Source organism: Drosophila grimshawi, unplaced genomic scaffold (genome assembly GCF_018153295.1).
Source record: "Drosophila grimshawi isolate 15287-2541.00 unplaced genomic scaffold, ASM1815329v1 contig_44, whole genome shotgun sequence".
NCBI lineage: Eukaryota > Metazoa > Arthropoda > Insecta > Diptera > Drosophilidae > Drosophila > Drosophila grimshawi.
The window spans coordinates 10,498,371-10,517,438 of NW_025063240.1; the positions used below are offsets into that span (position 1 = coordinate 10,498,371).

A 19,068-nucleotide genomic window follows, 5' to 3' on the forward strand; every position below is an offset into this window, starting at 1 on the left:
AAGAAAACAAGTCATTTGCAGGCCACACAAAAGACTTGTGAGTGTGTGTGGGTGTGTGTGTGTGTGTGTGTGTGTGTGTGTGTGTGAGCACGTCTTAACTTGGCTAGGCGCGCTCTGCTGGGCGTTGCTGTCCGTACTCGAGTCTATGCCTATTTTGTTGTTGTTGCCATCTCTGCCTTTAACGATTTTATTTGTTCTTGGTTTTTTTTTTGTATTATTGGCACTGCACTCACAAAACACTCTTATCAGCCAGGAGACTTTGGCTAGTGGCACTTTTAGGTACTGGTTCTGATGGGGGCCAGTCAAGCGCACACAACTACCGCTGCCGCAGGACGACAGCCAACTGCGCGTTCAGCGTGGACACCGTTAGCAGCGCAGGACACCGTACACAAGATCGAGCTGCAACGTGTTCGCAGCACTCACAAAAAGGGGCACAAGCTCTTCATACAATGTGTTCGATGTCCGTTGACAGCCCCTCGAGCATAGCCGCAGCAGCAGCAAACTCAAATCAAAAAATAAGCTCGACATCAAAAGTGTTCGATGTTCTTTTGCAGTTGCTCAAACACAGCAGCAGCAGCAGCAAACTCAAAAAAGGACATAAGATCGAACTACATTTGTTTGATGTCCATTCGCTGCCGCTCAAACACAGCAGCAGCAATAAACTCAAGAAGGGGTAGAAGCTCGAGTTCAAACATGTTCAATGTTCTCCGCAATCGCTCAAGCACAGCAGCAGCAGTAGCAACCTCGGTAAAGGATATATGTTCGAGCTATATTGTGTTTGGTATCCTTTCGTTGCCGCTCAAACACATTGGTAGCAACAAGCTCAATAAGGGGTACTGGCTCGAGTTCCAACATGTTACATTTTATCAGCAATTGCTCAAGCATAGCAGCAGCAGTAGCAACCTCAAAAAAGGACACAAGTTCGAGCTGCCGCTCAAAACAGCTGCAGCAACAAGCTCAAAAGGGGTTAAAGGCTCGAGATCCAACGTGTCCAATGTTCTTAGCAACCTTGAAATGAGTGGTATAAGTTCGAACTAGAACGTGCTGGATGTCCTTTTGCCGCCGCCCAAACACAGCAGCAGCAGCCACTGCAACCACAGAAAGTTGAACACGCTCTAGCTAAAATACAAGCAAAAAGGCGAACAACGTCTAATAATGCAAACAAGTTCGAGTTGCGACGTGTTTGATGTCCTTTCGCAGCCGCTCAAGTAGACCAGCGGCAGAAACATTAAAGTCAAAACGTGCCCCTACTTTTCAAACAGTTTTTGTTTGCTCGACACTTGTTATCGTTACCGTTACAAGTGGGTGTATTAGTATGGGTGTGCGTGTGGGTGCGTGTGGGTGGCTGTGAGTGTGTACAACTTGAACCGCAACGAACGCTTGCAGCCGTGAATACAACGTGTCGTATGCACACTTCAGCGGCGACATTTGCTCAACTCGTTGGCTGGCCACATTTTAGACGATACTTTTACATCTTCCGGCAACACAACCAAGCTAATATGCATATATATATTTATGTACATATAAATGAATATATATACATAAATATATATATGTGTGTAGGGAGAGGTATGTGTGGAACGATGACTGTCATTATTTAGCAATTTAAACGATTTGGCCGGGGTGTCAACTATTTACAACTCAGTCGCCCGCAGCTGCAGTGAGAACTACCAGTCCAGTTCCATGTCCAGGCCCCTTTTGGTAATTTGCAGCAGTATCAACTTGAATGTCAGAGTATACGTGTGAAATGAGAATGAGCCAGAGTCTGGCCATAATGGGCAGCAAACAAGTCAACACGCACACACACGCTAGGCAAATATGTGTGTATGTGTGTGTGTGTGTGTGTGTGTGTGTGTGGGTATGTGTGTAAAGCGAACACAGTCAATTAAATTTCAACGGGCATCAAGTGTTAAAGCGGCAAAGAGGCAAGGGCAAAGGGCTTTGTCGTGAGCCTGTCGGCATTTATTTGCATGCGTTTTGTCGGCAACGCTTTGTTTGCACTGCATATAGTTTAAATGCGAGAAATTTGATTGCATTTTGTAGCACTTGAATACAATTTGTAATTCAAATTAAAGCACAACTAGTTTTTTATTTCTCTTTGCAGCACTGAGAAACTGACAGGGAGGCAGGCAAAGTCAAAGGCAACTAAAGGCATACCAAATTAGTGCTGCTGCAAAAAACAAGAGCAACAATAAGTAATGAAATGAAACGCAGTCAGTGGAAATGATGCCCAGAGACGTCGTGAAGCAACTCAAAACCCAGCAAAACAAAAAAAAAAGCCACAAAAAAAAAAATGAAAAATAAAAATGCCGCCGCATTTGAATGCTGCGTGGAAGCAACAATGTTGCATTCCACTTGAGCACTTTGGTCAGCAAGCGACAGTAGTTTTGCTGCCACACACAAACACACATAAACATGCACACACACACACACACATACCAGATGTTAACATAAAAAGGATGAAAAGTAAAAGCTATGCAGACATTTAACACCACAACATTTTCAAATTTCAGCAACAGAATTGCGGAGCAAAACTCTTAAGTGACGATCAGAACGTGTGCAGCTGAAATGCTGCCAAACACATTGCATATGAATATCATTTAAGTACATATCAGATAGATATATACATATATATTCTTTGGGTGCTTTTAGTATTTCTTTGCCCGTTCTCCTTTCGTACTTGATTTCATTGCTGTACAATTGAAAGAAATATTTATTACGAAAATGTGGCATTTGCATGTTCTGCAAACCGAATGAGTATTATGTTTCAAAGTGACAACAAGCTTGCCCTTTCTCTTCCCTATAAACAATAGTTTGTGCACACACAAATTCCATAAATATGAAAACAAGAATAAATTTATTCATTTGACTTGCGCTTATTAAACTAGAAATTACAATATTACAATGATATTATGTTAATTTATATGTAAATCAATTGTCAAGTTGATCTCACAAAATTTGAATAATCAGACAATGCGTAAGGTGTTTAGTGAGTGAGTTGCCAAATCGAATATATACTATTGTGGCCATCGAGGTGTTTGTTAGCAATGACACTCACAGGCACATAAACACATCAACATAAATACAAGCAAAGCATAAAAGGATGAAAAGTAAAAGCCACGCAGGCGTTTGGCACAAAAATATTTTAAAATTCCAACAACGAAAGTGCAGACAAAACTCTTAAATGACGAGCAGCACGTGCCCAAATAAATGGGGGAGCCAGTAATTTGTTGTAGCAACCGTTTCACCCTATCTTTCCTATCCCTGTCACTCTTTACATACTATACTCGCACGTACCTACGCCACACTCGCATATGTAAAATGGTGCAAGTGGCAAATGTACGAATGTAGTATTTTGAATGCTGCCACACCACAGACCGACTCCACGAGGAGGGCTCACTCATTCACATGTTCCAGCGAGTCAATTTCGCACTGTGTCCCTTTGCAGGACGCACGGCCAGGCTGCCAAACGGGAAGCAGCGTCCGTTTCGCCATCAGCGTCGCCATTTTTGGAGTCCTTTGCCTTCGCCGGGATGAACGCTGACTTGAGTCTTCTGTATTGCTGACTTTCCGATTGCGATGTGTCAAATTGTTGCAGCACCAGATTGGACTGTCTGCATGTAGCTCAGCAGCATACCGAAATCAATGCGAATGCAAATAGAAATAGAGAGAGAGAGAGATGGATCAGAAGAATGAGGGAATGGCAATGGAGATGTGTACGGGGATGGGTTACTTATGCAGATGTGACAAGTGCATAAGCCAGCGAATGGAAAATGGCTTATTTATATTGATATATTGACTAAAATCAATGCCATATGGCATTAGAGGACTGACTGAGTTACACAAACAAGAAATAATTGCAATCAAATGAAAATAATCGACAACTAAATACAGTAAGTGCAAAATTGATGGGTTTACACACCATATACTAGATACTAGATACTTCACTTCTTTTACTTCAATTTCACAAGTGTTTGTTGTTCTGGTTGTTAAAACAACATAAGTATAAATTAATATGAGATACAAAGCCGGATCCCCGATGTTTGGTTGCTTTAATAGCTCCTAAATACGTCTATTGGATTCTCCGAATTTCACTCACAATAACAATGTAATTTCATATTTACATCATTTTATGGTTTCTTTTTTTTCAGTCAACATGCTTATTATACAGCATGTGTTGTAAAAAGATTCCATAGATTTTTATTGGGTTGGCTATCGCACAGTTCGAGTGTATTACGCCAGAGTATATGACAATAAATGTCAGATAATTAAAGTTCAACAATAATATTAAATTTATTCACTCTCCTATTTTTTTTTTTTTTTTTTTGTCGCTGATATGTTCAATGCGTTGACTGATGCGAAATTTGCATAAAATCAACATTGGCATTTACGAGTGAAATTCATTGTATTTATACACAAAACGATGAAAATAAAAGAAATAAGGCTGAATTATGCAATTTTTTTCAATCGTGTACCAATAATCAATCAATCGTAAAATAAATAACAATATGTAGAGTAATGCAATATGCATTTTAACTGCCACAACCATTGCCTGATCGAAATGTTTAATTTTATTTAGGTTCTTTGTTTTTTTGCATGTTTTTCTCCGGTCTGGGCTTGTCTTTAATACGACTTCCTGTGCCATTAAATTTTAGCATAACAAACAAAATACTTTTCGAGTGTTTCCGTTTGCTTGTTTCAGTGACATTTCGGCGGCAAACCGGCAATCCAGCAAAAGAGGAAAACTCAACCGTGCAGCAAAGGCAAAAGTGCAGTAAAAAATTTGTTGAAATATGCGACGGCGTCCAATGGCTAGCAACCCGGTTTGGCTAGGCAACAAAAATTGCACAGCTTTTATTTGCACTTCAATTTTGCCCTCGACGATGGCCGGCGGGGCCACTCTTTATGGCGATTGCAATCCCCCAGTTGCACTTTGTTAACTGCACTGCATTGCAATGCTAACTGCGGACAAGGACTTTTGCAATCCCAGTCGAAGACCGAATCCCATTCCCTGTTCCAGTTCCAGTTGCAGTCGGAGTCACAGTTGTACAAGTACAAGACAAGTGCTACTAGCAGCTATTTTATTTTTGAATGTCCTTTAGTGCTGCTTATCAGCGTTTAAAATCAGACAGAAGTCTGCCCAAAAATAAAAGTGAGCAAGTCCTGTGACTCGGCTGTCGCTTGCGCTGGTCTTGGGTCTCTTCGTCTGGGGGTCCTGTGGCCGGGACAAGTGCAGTGCAAAAAGCTGCAGGTGAAATGCACGAAAACGAGCCAAATAAAATCATGTGACACTTTGTGGTTAATAATGTTGTGTGTACATATATCCAACGCTCTGTCTCCTGACTCTCTGACGGCAAAATAGTCACTTGCTGCTGCTTTTGTTTCGTTTGCCCAAAAAGTGGACCGTGTGCAAACAGGACGACACCCCTCAAAAAACCAGGACAAGCGGCCCAATCGTCTGGGCATCGGTGGCAGCGGCGGCGGCGGTGATTTAAATGCAAATTTATTATCATGCAGCCAGCAAAAATAATAAAATACAAACCGACCCTCTGCAAACATACACAAACACACATTCCCACCCACACACACACACACACACGTGGAAACTAGTTTTAAAAAAATATAAATGGCAAAAAATGTTGTAATAATATTTGCAAAATGTCTGCTTGCTCTTTTTTCAGCTTTAATATATTTGTTGTTGTTGTTTATATTCTTCATTCACAGGGTGCAACATTTTTATGGGCACATTTTAATTTTTGCATTTGCATTTAAATTTTGATTCAATGATTTGCATATTCTCTCCATCATCATTATCAGTTGTACCATCGTTATCGATAGTCTTCGTGCGACTTCAGCTCAAATCAACAACATAATTACAACTAATTATTGTATGAAATAATTATCTCTTTTTACAGCTGGTGTGTCATAAAAAAGAAAAATTGGCATAGGCCAGCCATCACAAACAAGCAAATAGTGCAAACATTTAGATAATGGAAGTAAGACTAACTCATTTGCGGTAAGCAGACGAACCGTCGGAGCCTCCAGAAGCAAAATACAAGGGAGACTGCCAGCACCGACAGACATGCTGATGCCGCGATAGCAACTGGCCAGTTGCCATTTTTTGGGAAGTTCATACTAAACACAAAAACCTTCACAATTGTAACTAACATGTATGACAATTTTTTTAGCCTGGCCAACTATGAAATATAACTGGCATCAAGATTAAGTGTACCATATTTTACAATTGCAATTTGAACTGAAAAACTAATCAAGTACCTTTCAAGCATACTTTCTAGAGTTGAATTTGTCAAAATTTTGACAATTTTAATATACATATATTTATATTCATTCAAAATACATATACTGTGTAAAATAACATTGTAATTTCATTAACATTTTGTAATCAATTTGGATAATCTAAAAATATAATTTGATATTTATGTGTTTACTTTGGACTTGACTGACGTTCGACTTTCCGGCCAAGTTTGCACATATATCGTTAGTCATTCGCTCTATATGCACATCGTTGTATATTCCGGGACATACTTCTAAAGTTGCCGTTCTTATCTTTAAGTGAAACTGTTGTTTAAGTTTGCCATTTTTCAACAACTCATCAATCTGTTCTCGATGCCATTTGCTTTAGTCGGCCTGCTCATCCGGCTTGCCTCTCAAATATCGCTGGCCAGAAACTGTACGTGGGGCATGGGGCACGGGACTAACTTATGCGAGGCACGCACTCACCGCAAATGCAGCAGCATCGCTCTTCTTCAGTCTGCAGCACCCTGGGCATCAACAGCTCCCGTCTGCTAAGCGTATGTTGAGCAAATATGGCAGACTTATGCTGACTTCTTTGCATTTTTCCTCTCGCTCTTTGGGAGGGGTAGCGGCAAGTTATCTATAGATACCCAGGCTTCTTGGCTGATCTCGGTCTGGCATTTGCCGCTGAACTTTCACTCAGAGACGCAACCGCTGTCGCCAATGACTGAACAATAAAAAAAAAACTTTTTTATTATGTATTTTGTTCTCTTATTATTCATCTATCATCGCTGTTATAGTTTAATAGAAAGTTTAAAAGTCATCAGCTCAGCAGCTCAGCAGCAGCGACAGCTCCAATGACTTGCTTGCCATATGGAACCCTCCGCACATGACACGCCCATAACTCACATACATGGCAGGCTGACAACCTGAACGCCAGCCATTGAGCAGCCTGCTCTGTCATTAGCCAGGGCCCAAAGCATTTTGCAGTCCGTTAACTGTACGGCTGGCGAGCAGCCAGCAGAAAGCTGACTCTCAGTTTTTAGATAAACAATACAATTTACGAGAATGCGACGAACGGAAGTTTCATTAGCATTGAAGCTGCAACCCGTTTGAGCCGTTAGTGTTAATTAACTTGGCGCAAAGTCAAGTGCCAAAAGTGCACGAGCCATAAATGCAAATGGAGATGTTGGTGGAGATCTTTCCCTGGGTTCAGGCTTCTCTTTTCTGTTTCGACTTGTCTTTCCATGACAACATGTCGCACACGGCTCAGGCCACAAATTCAATAAAAATGCGTTGCAAGCGGCCAAGAGACATTTATGGCATCGTCGGCGACGCATGCAAAAAACCAAAACAACCGCAAAGTGTTTCTAATAAATTGTGGAGCAGCAACTTTGGCTACACAATTCTACAACAAGTGTTTAAATTTATCACAGCTGCGATTTTTCCCTCTCATTCTCTCATGTTTTGCTGCTGCTGTTTGTGTACTGAATAAACAAGTAAAATTGTAAAATACGAATATGCTCACCCACCACAAGATACCCTGTAAAAATGGAGCTTATTACTTTCTATTATCACAAAATGTATCAACAATATTTATAAAAAAAAATCCAAAATACCATTAAAGCTCATTATAAATCGTAGCTATTCATTCACAACAATAATCTAACTTTTGTGGTATGCTTTTAGAAGAAGTTTAATAGAGTTTATACATGTTTTTATTATTTTTCGATGCTGCAACATTCGACTGACTTTCGCAGATATACCTTGCCTCACATTTAAACTAACTGGGTACAACAATATTTTACATGAGCCAAGCCCGAGGGCCACTTTGTAAGCGGGCTTTACCATGGCTGGCGCTAACTAAACAACAATACTAACAACAAGAACAACAACAGCAATTGCAACAGCAGCAACAGCAGCCACATAAGCAACAACAACGAAAGCCACGAAGAGCAATTATGATATCGGCCATGATTTTGTGGGCAATTGGCTTTAATGGCTGGCGGGGCCGGGACAACAACTTTTGCCGCGTCGAGTGTGAGTCAAATTTATTTTAACGCTGCCAAATGGCAAATCGGTGGCAAGTGTCGCTCCTGTAGCTGATGTCTCTGGCTATTTAAACGTAGAGCCTCTAATAAATACGCTGGGCAGTTGCCAACTGTAGCCGAGACATGGGCCTAAGAATCGAGTGGGCGCCAAGTTTCGTCTTTCCCTGGGGTTCTCTGCCATTGGTTTTTTTTTCTTCTTTTTTTTTGTGAACCTATTTTTATGTTGCTTATATGATAATCGTTTGCATTAAAAACCTTCGTCTGCCACCAAAAACCATTTCCAAATCCATTTCCGTTTTGCCTTTTGCCGCTTGCCAAAAAAAAAATTTTTTGCTTTTGCTTGTTGTATTTATTTATTATTCAAAGTGTTATCGGCGAAGTCAGAGGCTGTGCGGCCAGAACAGGCTGGCTGCCAGGCAGCCAAAACCCCAAAGGATTAGTTATGATAAATGTGTTTTATAAGCGTGACACACAGGCCGAAACAGCGACTAGGGTCCTGTTCCATTTAATGCACAGATAATGAGTTCCTTTGTTGGCAATATGTCAAATCGCTAGCCCAATATTTCAGACTCGACTGCAAAATGAAAAGTGCTAAAGGATTCTGATTCGGTATTTGCCGTTTGCTCTTCGCCACTTTCTATCCCACTTCCTGCTCTGTCATTCTAACTCATTGTGTGCGCGTCGAATCGTGTTAATTGCGGCGGCCCCAAAGAACCCAAAATGTCCACTGAAAACTGCATGAGATTAGAGCCTACCACATAAATCAAGCCATATTACCCAAATTAAGCACCAACTCCAGAGTGAACCGATGAGTGAAATTAACCTTAAGAATGCTAATCAATTAAAAAGCTTTTCAATTTTTTTTTTATCTTACCCCAGTTGCATGCAAGTAGGCAATCACACAGTTGCTGGATTTTTACATATTATGGCATCTCATTTGTATTTACCTACTCCCAAAAGCTCATAAATAGGTATTAAATAATAATAAGATGGCGAGCATCTCCAGATACCAAATACAAAATTCGAGTGGTAAAAAATATAATTCTCAAAATAAGACATTTGTGTGTACTCGTACCATGTACCTTCTTAAGGAGCCCATTTAATTATTAAGCTTTATTAAAGTTCTTCGTTAAAGACAAAAATTTTAAGTGGTCATTATTTACGAGTACACTTGCTCTACTTTACCCGCTTTATCTTGAAAATGTATATCATTTTTTTTAAATATTGCTTGCCAGCAGCGAATGAAATTATGTAAGCAAGCAAACTAATCGATGGCCATTCTACCCACCCCGTCATCACCGCTTTTAAATTAATATAATATAAATCAAATTTCCGTTGTCATTGATAAATTGCTTCACTTTTATTGTTTTTCCTATCATTTGTGTGGCTAATTTATTATGGGCGCTGCAGTTCTTAAAAGTTTACTTTTTAAGTTTTTTTAAGCGCCCAAACGCAGTTAAGCCTTAAAAATCACGAGGACAGAAGGAATCGAAACTGAAGATAAATGGAATTAAAATTAAAAATCAATGAACAATTAAACTCCATTTGTCAATGCGAATAAAGGTTTACGAAAAAAACTCTCATTTGAACTTGCGCGCAATTTTTACAGTTGCCTTATCAACACTGCCACCTATCTTACAGCAACAAGAGCGCAGTGTGCCAAAATTGTAATCGATAAATGGGCATCGATAGACCTAGTAGGAACATGTGCTCAGCTCGTTTTAAAAGTGAAGCAGCGTGAAGAGATTTACAATTTGTTGTTAAATTGCTATAATAAATAAGCCAAATATGGCGGATCATGCATTTCATCGGCCTGGCCCACTAAAGCAAACCAATAAAGCCCATAAAACGGGTCGTCATCGCTCCAAAGGTGCCATCGATAATGCGCTGAAAGGTGTGTAAATTTAGCTTCAACAACTGCAAGAAAAGTTGTTAACTGAATTCCATTTGTTTACTTTACAGGCAAAGTCGGTCTCAAGGCCATCTCGCACAAGCACAAGCAGCAGCAGCGTAGGGAGCAGCGTCGCAATCAGTCCAACCAGCTGCGCAAAAACAAACGCGACGAGGTGTTGCAACAGAAACGACAACTTGGCGGCCAAAATACGGCTCCATTTCTAGTCTGCTTGCTGTCGATGCACGAGCAGATCGATGCCAACTCTGCGCTGGCCATTCTCGAAAGCTGTGACAGTGAAATTGTCGTGGAGCGCTCAGGCAACGGCACTGTTTACATGAATCTGCCGCGCTTCAAGCAGCGCTTCGCCTTTGTCATCCCGCCCATTGGACGTGGCAACGAGTTGATTGTTCTGGATTATTTGAAAGTGTGCGATACCACACTGATGCTAACGTCGGCCGGATTTGGCGACGACGAGATCTTCGATCGTTGGGGACACCGTATATTCAACATGATGTCCGCCCAAGGCATACCGACGCCTCTGGTGGCTCTGATGGATTTGGCATCCATAAATCCAAAGCGTCGACCCATCACAAAGCAGGCAGCCCAGAAATTTATCAGCAAACTACTGCCGGAGGAGAAGGTCATGCAGCTGGACACCAGCGCGGAGGCATTGAATGTGATACGACGCATTGGTGGACAGAAGAAACGCGTCCTGCACAACGTCAACAATCGTCCCAACTTGTTTGGCGACATTGTGGAATATGTGGAGAATGGGGATCTGGGCACCCTGAAGGTGACCGGATTTCTGCGCGGACAATCGCTGAATGTGAACGGATTGGTGCATATACCCGGCCTTGGTGACTTTCAAGTTGGTCAGGTGGATGCGCCACCCGATCCGTACAAGCTGGACAAGAGTCGCGATGGAGTAGAAGCCGAAGTGCGTTTGCTCGATCGCAGCAATCCGGCGAAGCAAACGTCGCTGCAAAGCGAGAATATACCCGATCCCATGGATGCGGAGCAGACGTGGCCAACAGAAGAGGAAATTGAGGCTGCGCAAAAAGAGACTAAGAAGTCTAGGCTAATCAAACGTGTGCCCAAAGGTTACAGTGAATATCAGGCCGCATGGATACCCGATGTGGAGGAAGTGGAAGATCAGGATGATGATGAGGATGATGATGATGATGACGATGACGATGACGACGATATGAGTGATGAGGACGCAGACTTTATGTCTTGTGACAACAAATCCTTCGAGGATGAGTGCGAGAAACGCGACTCCGACACAGAAGAGTTTTTAGATAGCGTTTCAGTCACTTCGGAAGCAGCTGTCAATGACGAAAAATACGATCAGCAAATGGACTTTCAGGAGGAGCGTGAAACGCTGCAGAAACTGCAACAGGCGCGCACCGATCAACTGTGGCCAGACGAGATCGACACGCCCCTCGATGTACCCGCCCACGAGCGCTTCCAGAAGTATCGCGGACTGGAATCATTTCGCACATCGCCCTGGGATGCCAAAGAGAATCTACCAAGCGACTATGCGCGTATTTATCAATTCAAGAATTTCGATCGCACCAAGCGTCGCATTTTGACAGAGGCAAAGGAATTTGATGGCATTTCTGTGAGTGCTTGAATTAATTGTGTACTTAAGTAGTAATTGACTAACTTTTATTGTATTTAAATGTAGCCCGGCTTATATATCACACTGCATGTCATCAATGTGCCGCTGGAGCGCTGGAATGCGTTTAGGTCCGCTCATCTGTCGGACAATTTGGTTGTCTATGGCATGTTGCCACATGAGCACCAGATGTGCGTCATGAACGTTGTCCTGCAACGCATACCCGACTCAGAGGTGCCGCTCAAGTCCAAGGAGCAGCTGATTGTGCAGTGTGGCTATCGTCGCTTCGTTGTCAATCCCATCTACAGTCAGCACACCAATGGCGATAAGCATAAGGTAAGCATGAGGGTTACACTTGCATCAAGTAATCTGTTAATCTGTATTCTTCTCTCCGGCAGTTTGAGCGTTTCTTTCGTCCTTATGAGACGGTTTGTGCTACATTTTATGCACCCATACAGTTTCCTCCTGCGGCTGTGCTCGCCTTTAAGGTGAATCCCGATTCGACGCTGGCACTGGTCGCCCGCGGTCGTCTGCTGTCCTGCAATCCGGATCGCATTGTACTCAAGCGCGTCGTGCTCAGCGGCCATCCGATGCGAATCAATCGGAAATCGGCAACAATTCGCTATATGTTCTTCTACAAGGAGGACGTGGAGTACTTCAAGCCGGTCAAACTACGCACGAAATGCGGTCACATGGGTCACATTAAGGAGTCGCTGGGTACGCACGGTCACATGAAGTGTTACTTTGATGGCCAGCTGCGCTCCTACGATACGGCTTTCATGTATCTCTACAAGCGTGTCTTCCCTAAGTGGAACTACGAGGAGTGTCTGGTGCGCAGCGCAGAGCATTCACGTCAAGAGGCATCAGCGGTGATTAGGCGTAACTCCAAAACGTTGAATGGAGAGGATATGGAACAGTAGTATAATTTGTAAAAATATATAGTTGATATATGTGTATATATTATGTATCTGTGCATATATTGAAATAAATTGCCTTACGGACACTCAACATAAGTCATACTTGTTGTAATTTTGTTATACATAATAGGTTTCATAGAACTATATTCACAAACATTTGGCTTAAATAATCGGGGGATATTATACGTATAACATGCATTTTACATATATATATGTATATATATATATATATATGGGGATATATATATTTATAAAATGGGTTACGGGTTAAAAGCTTCAACCGCATTGCACATTTCTATGGGTTTATTTAATGGCTAATACATTGGGTTCTAAGAGAATATGGGGGGAGAGGAGGGTTACAACAGATGGTATAGTTAGTAGTTATAATCAGTGGACAGACACTTTCGTCGCTTCTTCTGAAGCTGCTCTATCTGCTCCACGATGTTTGTGCACGTCTGGAATGCTTTATCGATGCGTTCACAAGTGAGTGCTGTGGCTATAAACTGATTGATGGATATGTGCCAGGCAACCGAGTTGTTTGTGCTGCTGCTGCTGCCACCGCTCGTCGTTGTGGTGGCTGCGCCAGTTTCACCCGCAGCTTTGAGCTTTGCTTGGCGCATCTCTTCTTCGAGAGCGACAATCAAACGTGTTTTGCTGCTGGGCTCGGCTGCGGGCGTTGTTGGATTCCCATTGCTATCCGGTTGCTGAAGTAAAAATAAATATTTCCGAATAATATTCGTTATTAGATTTATATAATCCCTGCACTCACCTCATCACCGCTGCCGCCAAAATTGAGTTGCGTAAAGCTCTCCAGGCTTGCCTGTTGCTTCATGTTGCTATTGCCCAGCTCAATAAGATTTTCATCTGTTGATCGAAAGTGTTACAAATAGTTGCTTAAACTGTAGCTTAACTTAACTTACATGCACGTTTCATTTCCTCGTCCTGCCCACAATCCATAATTTCAATGATGCTCTGCCATAGCAGCCCGAAATTCTCCTTACGCATATTCGGCACATTCTGACGTCCCGCCGCGGAAGCGCCCTCGTCCGGCTGATCCAGCATATAGCCGAGACTGCCCAGGCTGCGTGTATCCGTTGCATTCGAATCGGCGCGCTCGTTTCCAGTGGCCGCGATCAGGTCGCTGATTTGTGAGAAATTCGAAATGGTCTCAACGTTCAGCATTTGATCGGCAGCCGTCCCAGCTACTGCTGCTCCTGCTACTGCTGATGTCGACGCATGTGGCGGCGGCGTGATTCGCGACGCGCCCAAATCTGAAATATCCGAAAATGTGTCAATCGATTCGTAACGTCCCTGCTGGCGTAGACCGATGTCATGGTCGTCATCCTGCCCAGCTTCTATGCATGTTGCAGTACCATGAAGAGCAGCGGGCAGATCCACATAAAATATCGAGGTGCGGTGCGCCAGCGACGATGCGTTTGAGTTCAGCGAGAAATTCGGAGTTGTTCGTGATAAATCCATAAAAGTGTTGCCCGAAATGCCGGCCAAAGTATGCAAATGATGTGTGGAATTCATCAGCGCTTCAAAATTATGATCCGAAGGCGAGGGCAGTGCCTCAATTGATTCCGAGGCATCCTCGCTAAAAGCAAAATAAAAAGCCATAATGATATATACAAGGTATAAAGAGTAATGATATGAAGTTGATGATTACTCAAAGAAATCCTCCGCCTCGATGGCCTCCTCAGCATCATCTTTAGTGGCAGGACGTGGACGACGCGAACGTACAGTTTCCGCCTTCGTCAGCAGCGGCGGCAAATGCAACATAAAAAGCAGTTTCAATTTCTCTATGCTTTTGTTGGAGCAGACCAAGCCAAAAGCATTGATTAACTGGCCAAAGTCCAGGTAACCATTGCCCTTCTTGTCGGTTAGCTTACATAAGATTTAAATTGCAGTTAGTATGAGATTGAGCTATACGAAATTCAGTTGCAGACCTACCCGAAATAGTTTCTCGGCAATGTCGACAGCAACACACTTGCGCCAGGGCGCCAGCTCCAAGAAGAGCGTGTGGAATACCTCAAAGTTGATGCAGTAAGCCTGGTGGCGACCACAACCACCACCACCAGGCATAACGTCCGTTGGTCCAGAACGAGTCGGCGACTGCAACAGCTGTGGCGCCTCACTCAAATAACTTTGCATCTTCTGCTGCTGCTGTTGCACGGACTTCAGTGCCAGTTTCTCCTCGCGTATGATGCTGAGCAGCATATGCAACTCGGCCCTGTCAAAGTAGGCATTTTGCACGTGTGCTTTTACAATGATCTTCTCGTTGTCAATGTCGAATTGTCGGAAGGTGAGGCGACGATGCTTGTTGCGCAGCTCCTCAATGCGCTGCTGTGTGATCTCCTCACCGAATTTGGTGTACGCCTCGTGGATAAGCGTCTGCACCGTTTGGGTTTGGGGCCGATCCATTTTGCGCTTGTCCGTGGATGGCGGCACTTGATATTCGGGATTGTAGATGCCCTCCAAAAAGGATTGCAGCACCAGCATCGCTTCGCCATCATCCTGACACTTGAGCAGATCGTCACGATTCCATTCGATGATCTGCAGTGAAATCATGAATATGATTTTGGCGCCCTCGTAGAAGAAACAGTCCAATATTTGCAGCGAACTTTCGTAGCTGATCACACTCATGAAAATGGTGAGAAACCAGGAGATGGAGATCATTTTAATCACGCCCAAATTCTCCAGATGATCATGCAAATCGTGCAGATGCGAATCGACCAGCTCATTGAGCACACCCTGATCAATCTGGGCGCCCACCACCTTGTCTTCGTAGTAGTCGGGCAACAGGTTCTCGCAGAGGCCCGCAAGCATCCAGAAGGAGTTCTCCTCATCGCAAAACAGCAGCAATACCGAGGTGACAATATTCATGGCCTGGCAATAGCCCACCTTTGAATTATGCAGTGCATATGCCTGCAGGACACGCCTCAAGGCGCCAATGCCGTCGGTACATTGGAAAGCCGGATGTTCCGGCAGCGAACGTGGCAAATCCCTATCGATTTCATCGTGCACGGCGCAATTCTTTAATAGGGCGGCCTTCTCCACCAGATCCTCGTACAGGCCCGGATTATTCTCCTTGTCATGTATGGCGCCCGAGAAGATTAACCATATCTCCTGCCTCAGCTTATCCGGTATGCCCTCGACAATCAAATTGATCACGTCTGTGGTACGGAACATCGATATGCCACGTCCAAAATCACGGAAATGATGCTCCCAGCGAGCCAGCTTGAGCTCCTGCTTCTTCTTTATATCCGCGCTGAACTGTGTCTTGAATGTGTTGAGCAAAGCAGTCTGCTTGCTCCACGAGATATCGTACTTGGCGCGTTCGCGATTAACGGGTCTGAAAACAGTAAGTTAAACAAAGTAAGACCAGCAGTTAACTTCGAAATGCCGAAGATTGACGACATACACAAAATATGAATGCTTAATTAAAATGACACTTACATATCGGTGCTGGAGAGCATGTCTGTGATCTTTGAGATGAGCACTTTACGATCAATAATTTTGGCGAATATAAAAGGCACATTGTCCGATGTAAAGATAACAATTTGATTGTCATAACGCCGCTGACCATCGTCCTTCTTCTCAACACTCTGCAAGGAATGAAGGTTCAAAAATCAGCTACAAAACGGACTCATAACCAGCTCAAAAATAATATAACTTCACCTTAATGGTTTTCATTGGGATCACAACGCTGACTAAATCCTTAACATCGCTGCGGAAGCAAAAGAAATTGGTCGTCAGATAAATTTCGCCGGAATTGAAGCGCTTCGAGTAGGGCGTCCAGATGTCTGCCTTAATCTTGCCATCAATAATTTCCCTTTGCGGCAGATGAAAATAAGCGCGAAACTCCTCAGATTTTTGGCGAGCTGTCAAATCGCGCAGCAGCACAGGCTTATTGGAAGCCTTGGCGCCGAAACGTACAAAATTCAAGGGATTGTGATTCACGACGGGACTCTCCGGTTCATGCATTAGCTTTTGGATGGCCATTTTGTTAAGCTGCTCAATTAGATCGTGCGCCTCGATCAGATTGAAGAGCAGCGTGAAATTGTATGTCATACTGTTGGCCGTCTTCATATAGATTGTGTTGATACTGCGACTGATGTTCTCCAGTTCAGCGAAGCGTATAATTAGCTTGATCTCCTGGCTCAGCATGTACGAGTAGAAGCACACATGATTCAGCGAGATATATAACTGTCCCTGGCGTGGTATTTTACTTTCTATATAGCTACAGCAGTAGAAATAAAAGGATTATAGCCCAAGGAATTTAATATTATGTTTAATTTACTCACGTTGCCGAATAAGAGTTAACAAGGCGTTCCTCTTCGGGCATTTTGAAGATTTGACGAAACTGTGAAGTCTTCACTTTAAAGTCCGGTGTTTCGCCCGTATTGTCTTGATTATTTTGTGTGAACAGCGATTTTATTTTATATATTGTAAAATTTGTTACTTCAACATCGTTTTCCATTTCATTGAGAACGCCGAAGAGATTGACCTGCAACCATTCCCAATCCTTGACGATATCATCTAGTGTTATACCAATGGCAATCTCTATAAAATCATAATAGATTTTAATATGCTACAAACTTACAAAGTCTATTTCAAAGAGCACTTAAATTAATAATAACCTAATAATTGCATTTATTTATGTAATAACTACAATCGTTCATTCCCTTATCATTCAGTTATTTGCGGACACATACATTTATTTGGTGCGTCATTTGATATGAGAACTGTGCGCGGGATTTGCTTTAATATTTTAACCTCAGTACACTTCACTAATTATAAATATTTACATGATCGAAATTCGTAAAATTAATGATAAACCTGTTTTGAATGTTTAGTAAAATCATCATTAAGATTATATAAAATCAATTAAATGTTCTTGTAATCTTAACCAATAAGAAAATATAAATTATAAAATAAATAAAAAATAATATAAACACAAACACAAATCTTTAAATTTTCTGCAAGCTACATGAATCTTGTTTTTTCTGAGTTACAAACTCTTCTCCATTTTTTTTTTTTAATAATTTACTTGGTAGTGAAATCATTTCCATTATTGTCGGTTAGTTACCTATATTATTATTACAGTTAACGAATTATATTAAGACATCCGTTTTTTGGCTACCTTATCGCACATTCGCACACAGACATACATTTGAAATAGCCCCAGAACCGAACACAATCACAAACATTCAGTACATTTCGACTATGTATGTGTGAGATTCGGATGAGTCAGTCAGTCAGTCAGTGATTGGGCGCCCTCCCACTTCTGGTCAGTGCTGATATTGCACTCGAAATTGACGACACATCAACACATGTGGCACAGTCCAGTCCCAGTCCGCTGGTAAGGCGTGCTTTAAACCTACCGTAAGAAACATCAGAGGAGGATGTTTGATGCACTATTCGATATGGGGCCGGTTTGGTGTTCCTTATGCTATCATAGGTGCTCACAAGCATGGATCCAAGGCTCCGAGATTCGCCATGTCCACGACGCTTCTGCATCACAAAGTACTTTGAGTACATTTCACCAGTCCTGTAAATTCGAAAGGAAATGGAAAACAGAAAATATTAATATAATAACGGGGCATTTGCATGTGTTTTTTGCTACGGTTTGTTGCTGTGTGTGTTTCTTAGCAGGGGTTTTTACGCAGCAAAAAACAGTTGTGCGAGCAAAAAGAACAATCAATGTTTGACATTACGCTTTCGTTGCACAGCTGCTTATGGAATCAGTGCAGAGCTCAGGCGACTTGAACTCTGCTCAATTAGTTATCAGCTTACAGTGTATACAACAAAAAACATAACAAAAGAACTATTACCTACATAACTGTAGGCGTGTGCATGTGTGTGTGTGTGGGGAGGGATTTTTTTTAACTTTTCAGCTGCTAGAATATCGCAACTGAGAGCCATAAATGAAAGATTCCACCTGCTTTTTGGATTTCTTACGCTTACCAAAGTGCTAAGGGCAGCATCAGTTCCTTGGGTTGAATCCACATTTTTGTGCTTTGTTTTTTTTCTTCGTTTAAGTATCGGCAATTTTCATAGTTTGCTGCTGGTGTGCATCAATTGGCAACTGCCACGAAATGCGAGGAGAGAACAATGCGTGTGAGCTTTTCGCGTTACATCTGCGACTAAAGAACTCCAGGCGAATGCACAATTATTTACTCTTATTTATTTCTTGAAGTGTGTTTTACTGCTCGTTCGTCGTGGCCTTCTCTTCCTCTACTTCTTCATATGTTTTGGCATCCAAGAGTTTAACATATTTCCATGATGTTATTAACAGTAAGCATTACTTTATTTGACATTCTTTGTTAT

General features: G+C 42.4%; 2 protein-coding genes across 3 annotated transcripts; one reads left to right on the forward strand and one right to left on the reverse strand.

Moving 5' to 3' along the window:
- Positions 1–9,975: 9,975 nt before the first annotated feature.
- LOC6557599 (pre-rRNA-processing protein TSR1 homolog) lies at positions 9,976–12,826 on the forward strand. Its single transcript, XM_001984603.2, has 4 exons — positions 9,976–10,200; positions 10,269–11,821; positions 11,888–12,154; positions 12,217–12,826. The coding sequence occupies exons 1-4, from the start codon at positions 10,095–10,097 to the stop codon at positions 12,736–12,738; spliced, it is 2,448 nt and encodes an 815-aa protein (XP_001984639.1). The 5' UTR covers positions 9,976–10,094; the 3' UTR covers positions 12,739–12,826.
- A 176-nt stretch (positions 12,827–13,002) lies between these two features.
- Positions 13,003–19,024, reverse strand: LOC6558424 (TBC1 domain family member 9). 2 transcript variants are annotated; one of them, XM_032743102.2, is made up of 11 exons: positions 18,706–19,024; positions 18,123–18,289; positions 17,043–17,301; positions 16,417–16,978; positions 16,195–16,343; positions 14,689–16,090; positions 14,405–14,622; positions 14,109–14,332; positions 13,656–14,006; positions 13,505–13,599; positions 13,003–13,439 (listed from the first exon to the last, which is right to left on the reverse strand). In XM_032743102.2, the coding sequence occupies exons 1-11, from the start codon at positions 18,747–18,749 to the stop codon at positions 13,110–13,112; spliced, it is 3,801 nt and encodes a 1,266-aa protein (XP_032598993.1). In that variant the 5' UTR covers positions 18,750–19,024; the 3' UTR covers positions 13,003–13,109. The 2 variants fall into 2 exon arrangements, with proteins under 2 accessions (XP_032598993.1, XP_001984638.1); XM_001984602.3 differs by having other exon boundaries at positions 13,656–14,332.
- Positions 19,025–19,068: the final 44 nt, after the last annotated feature.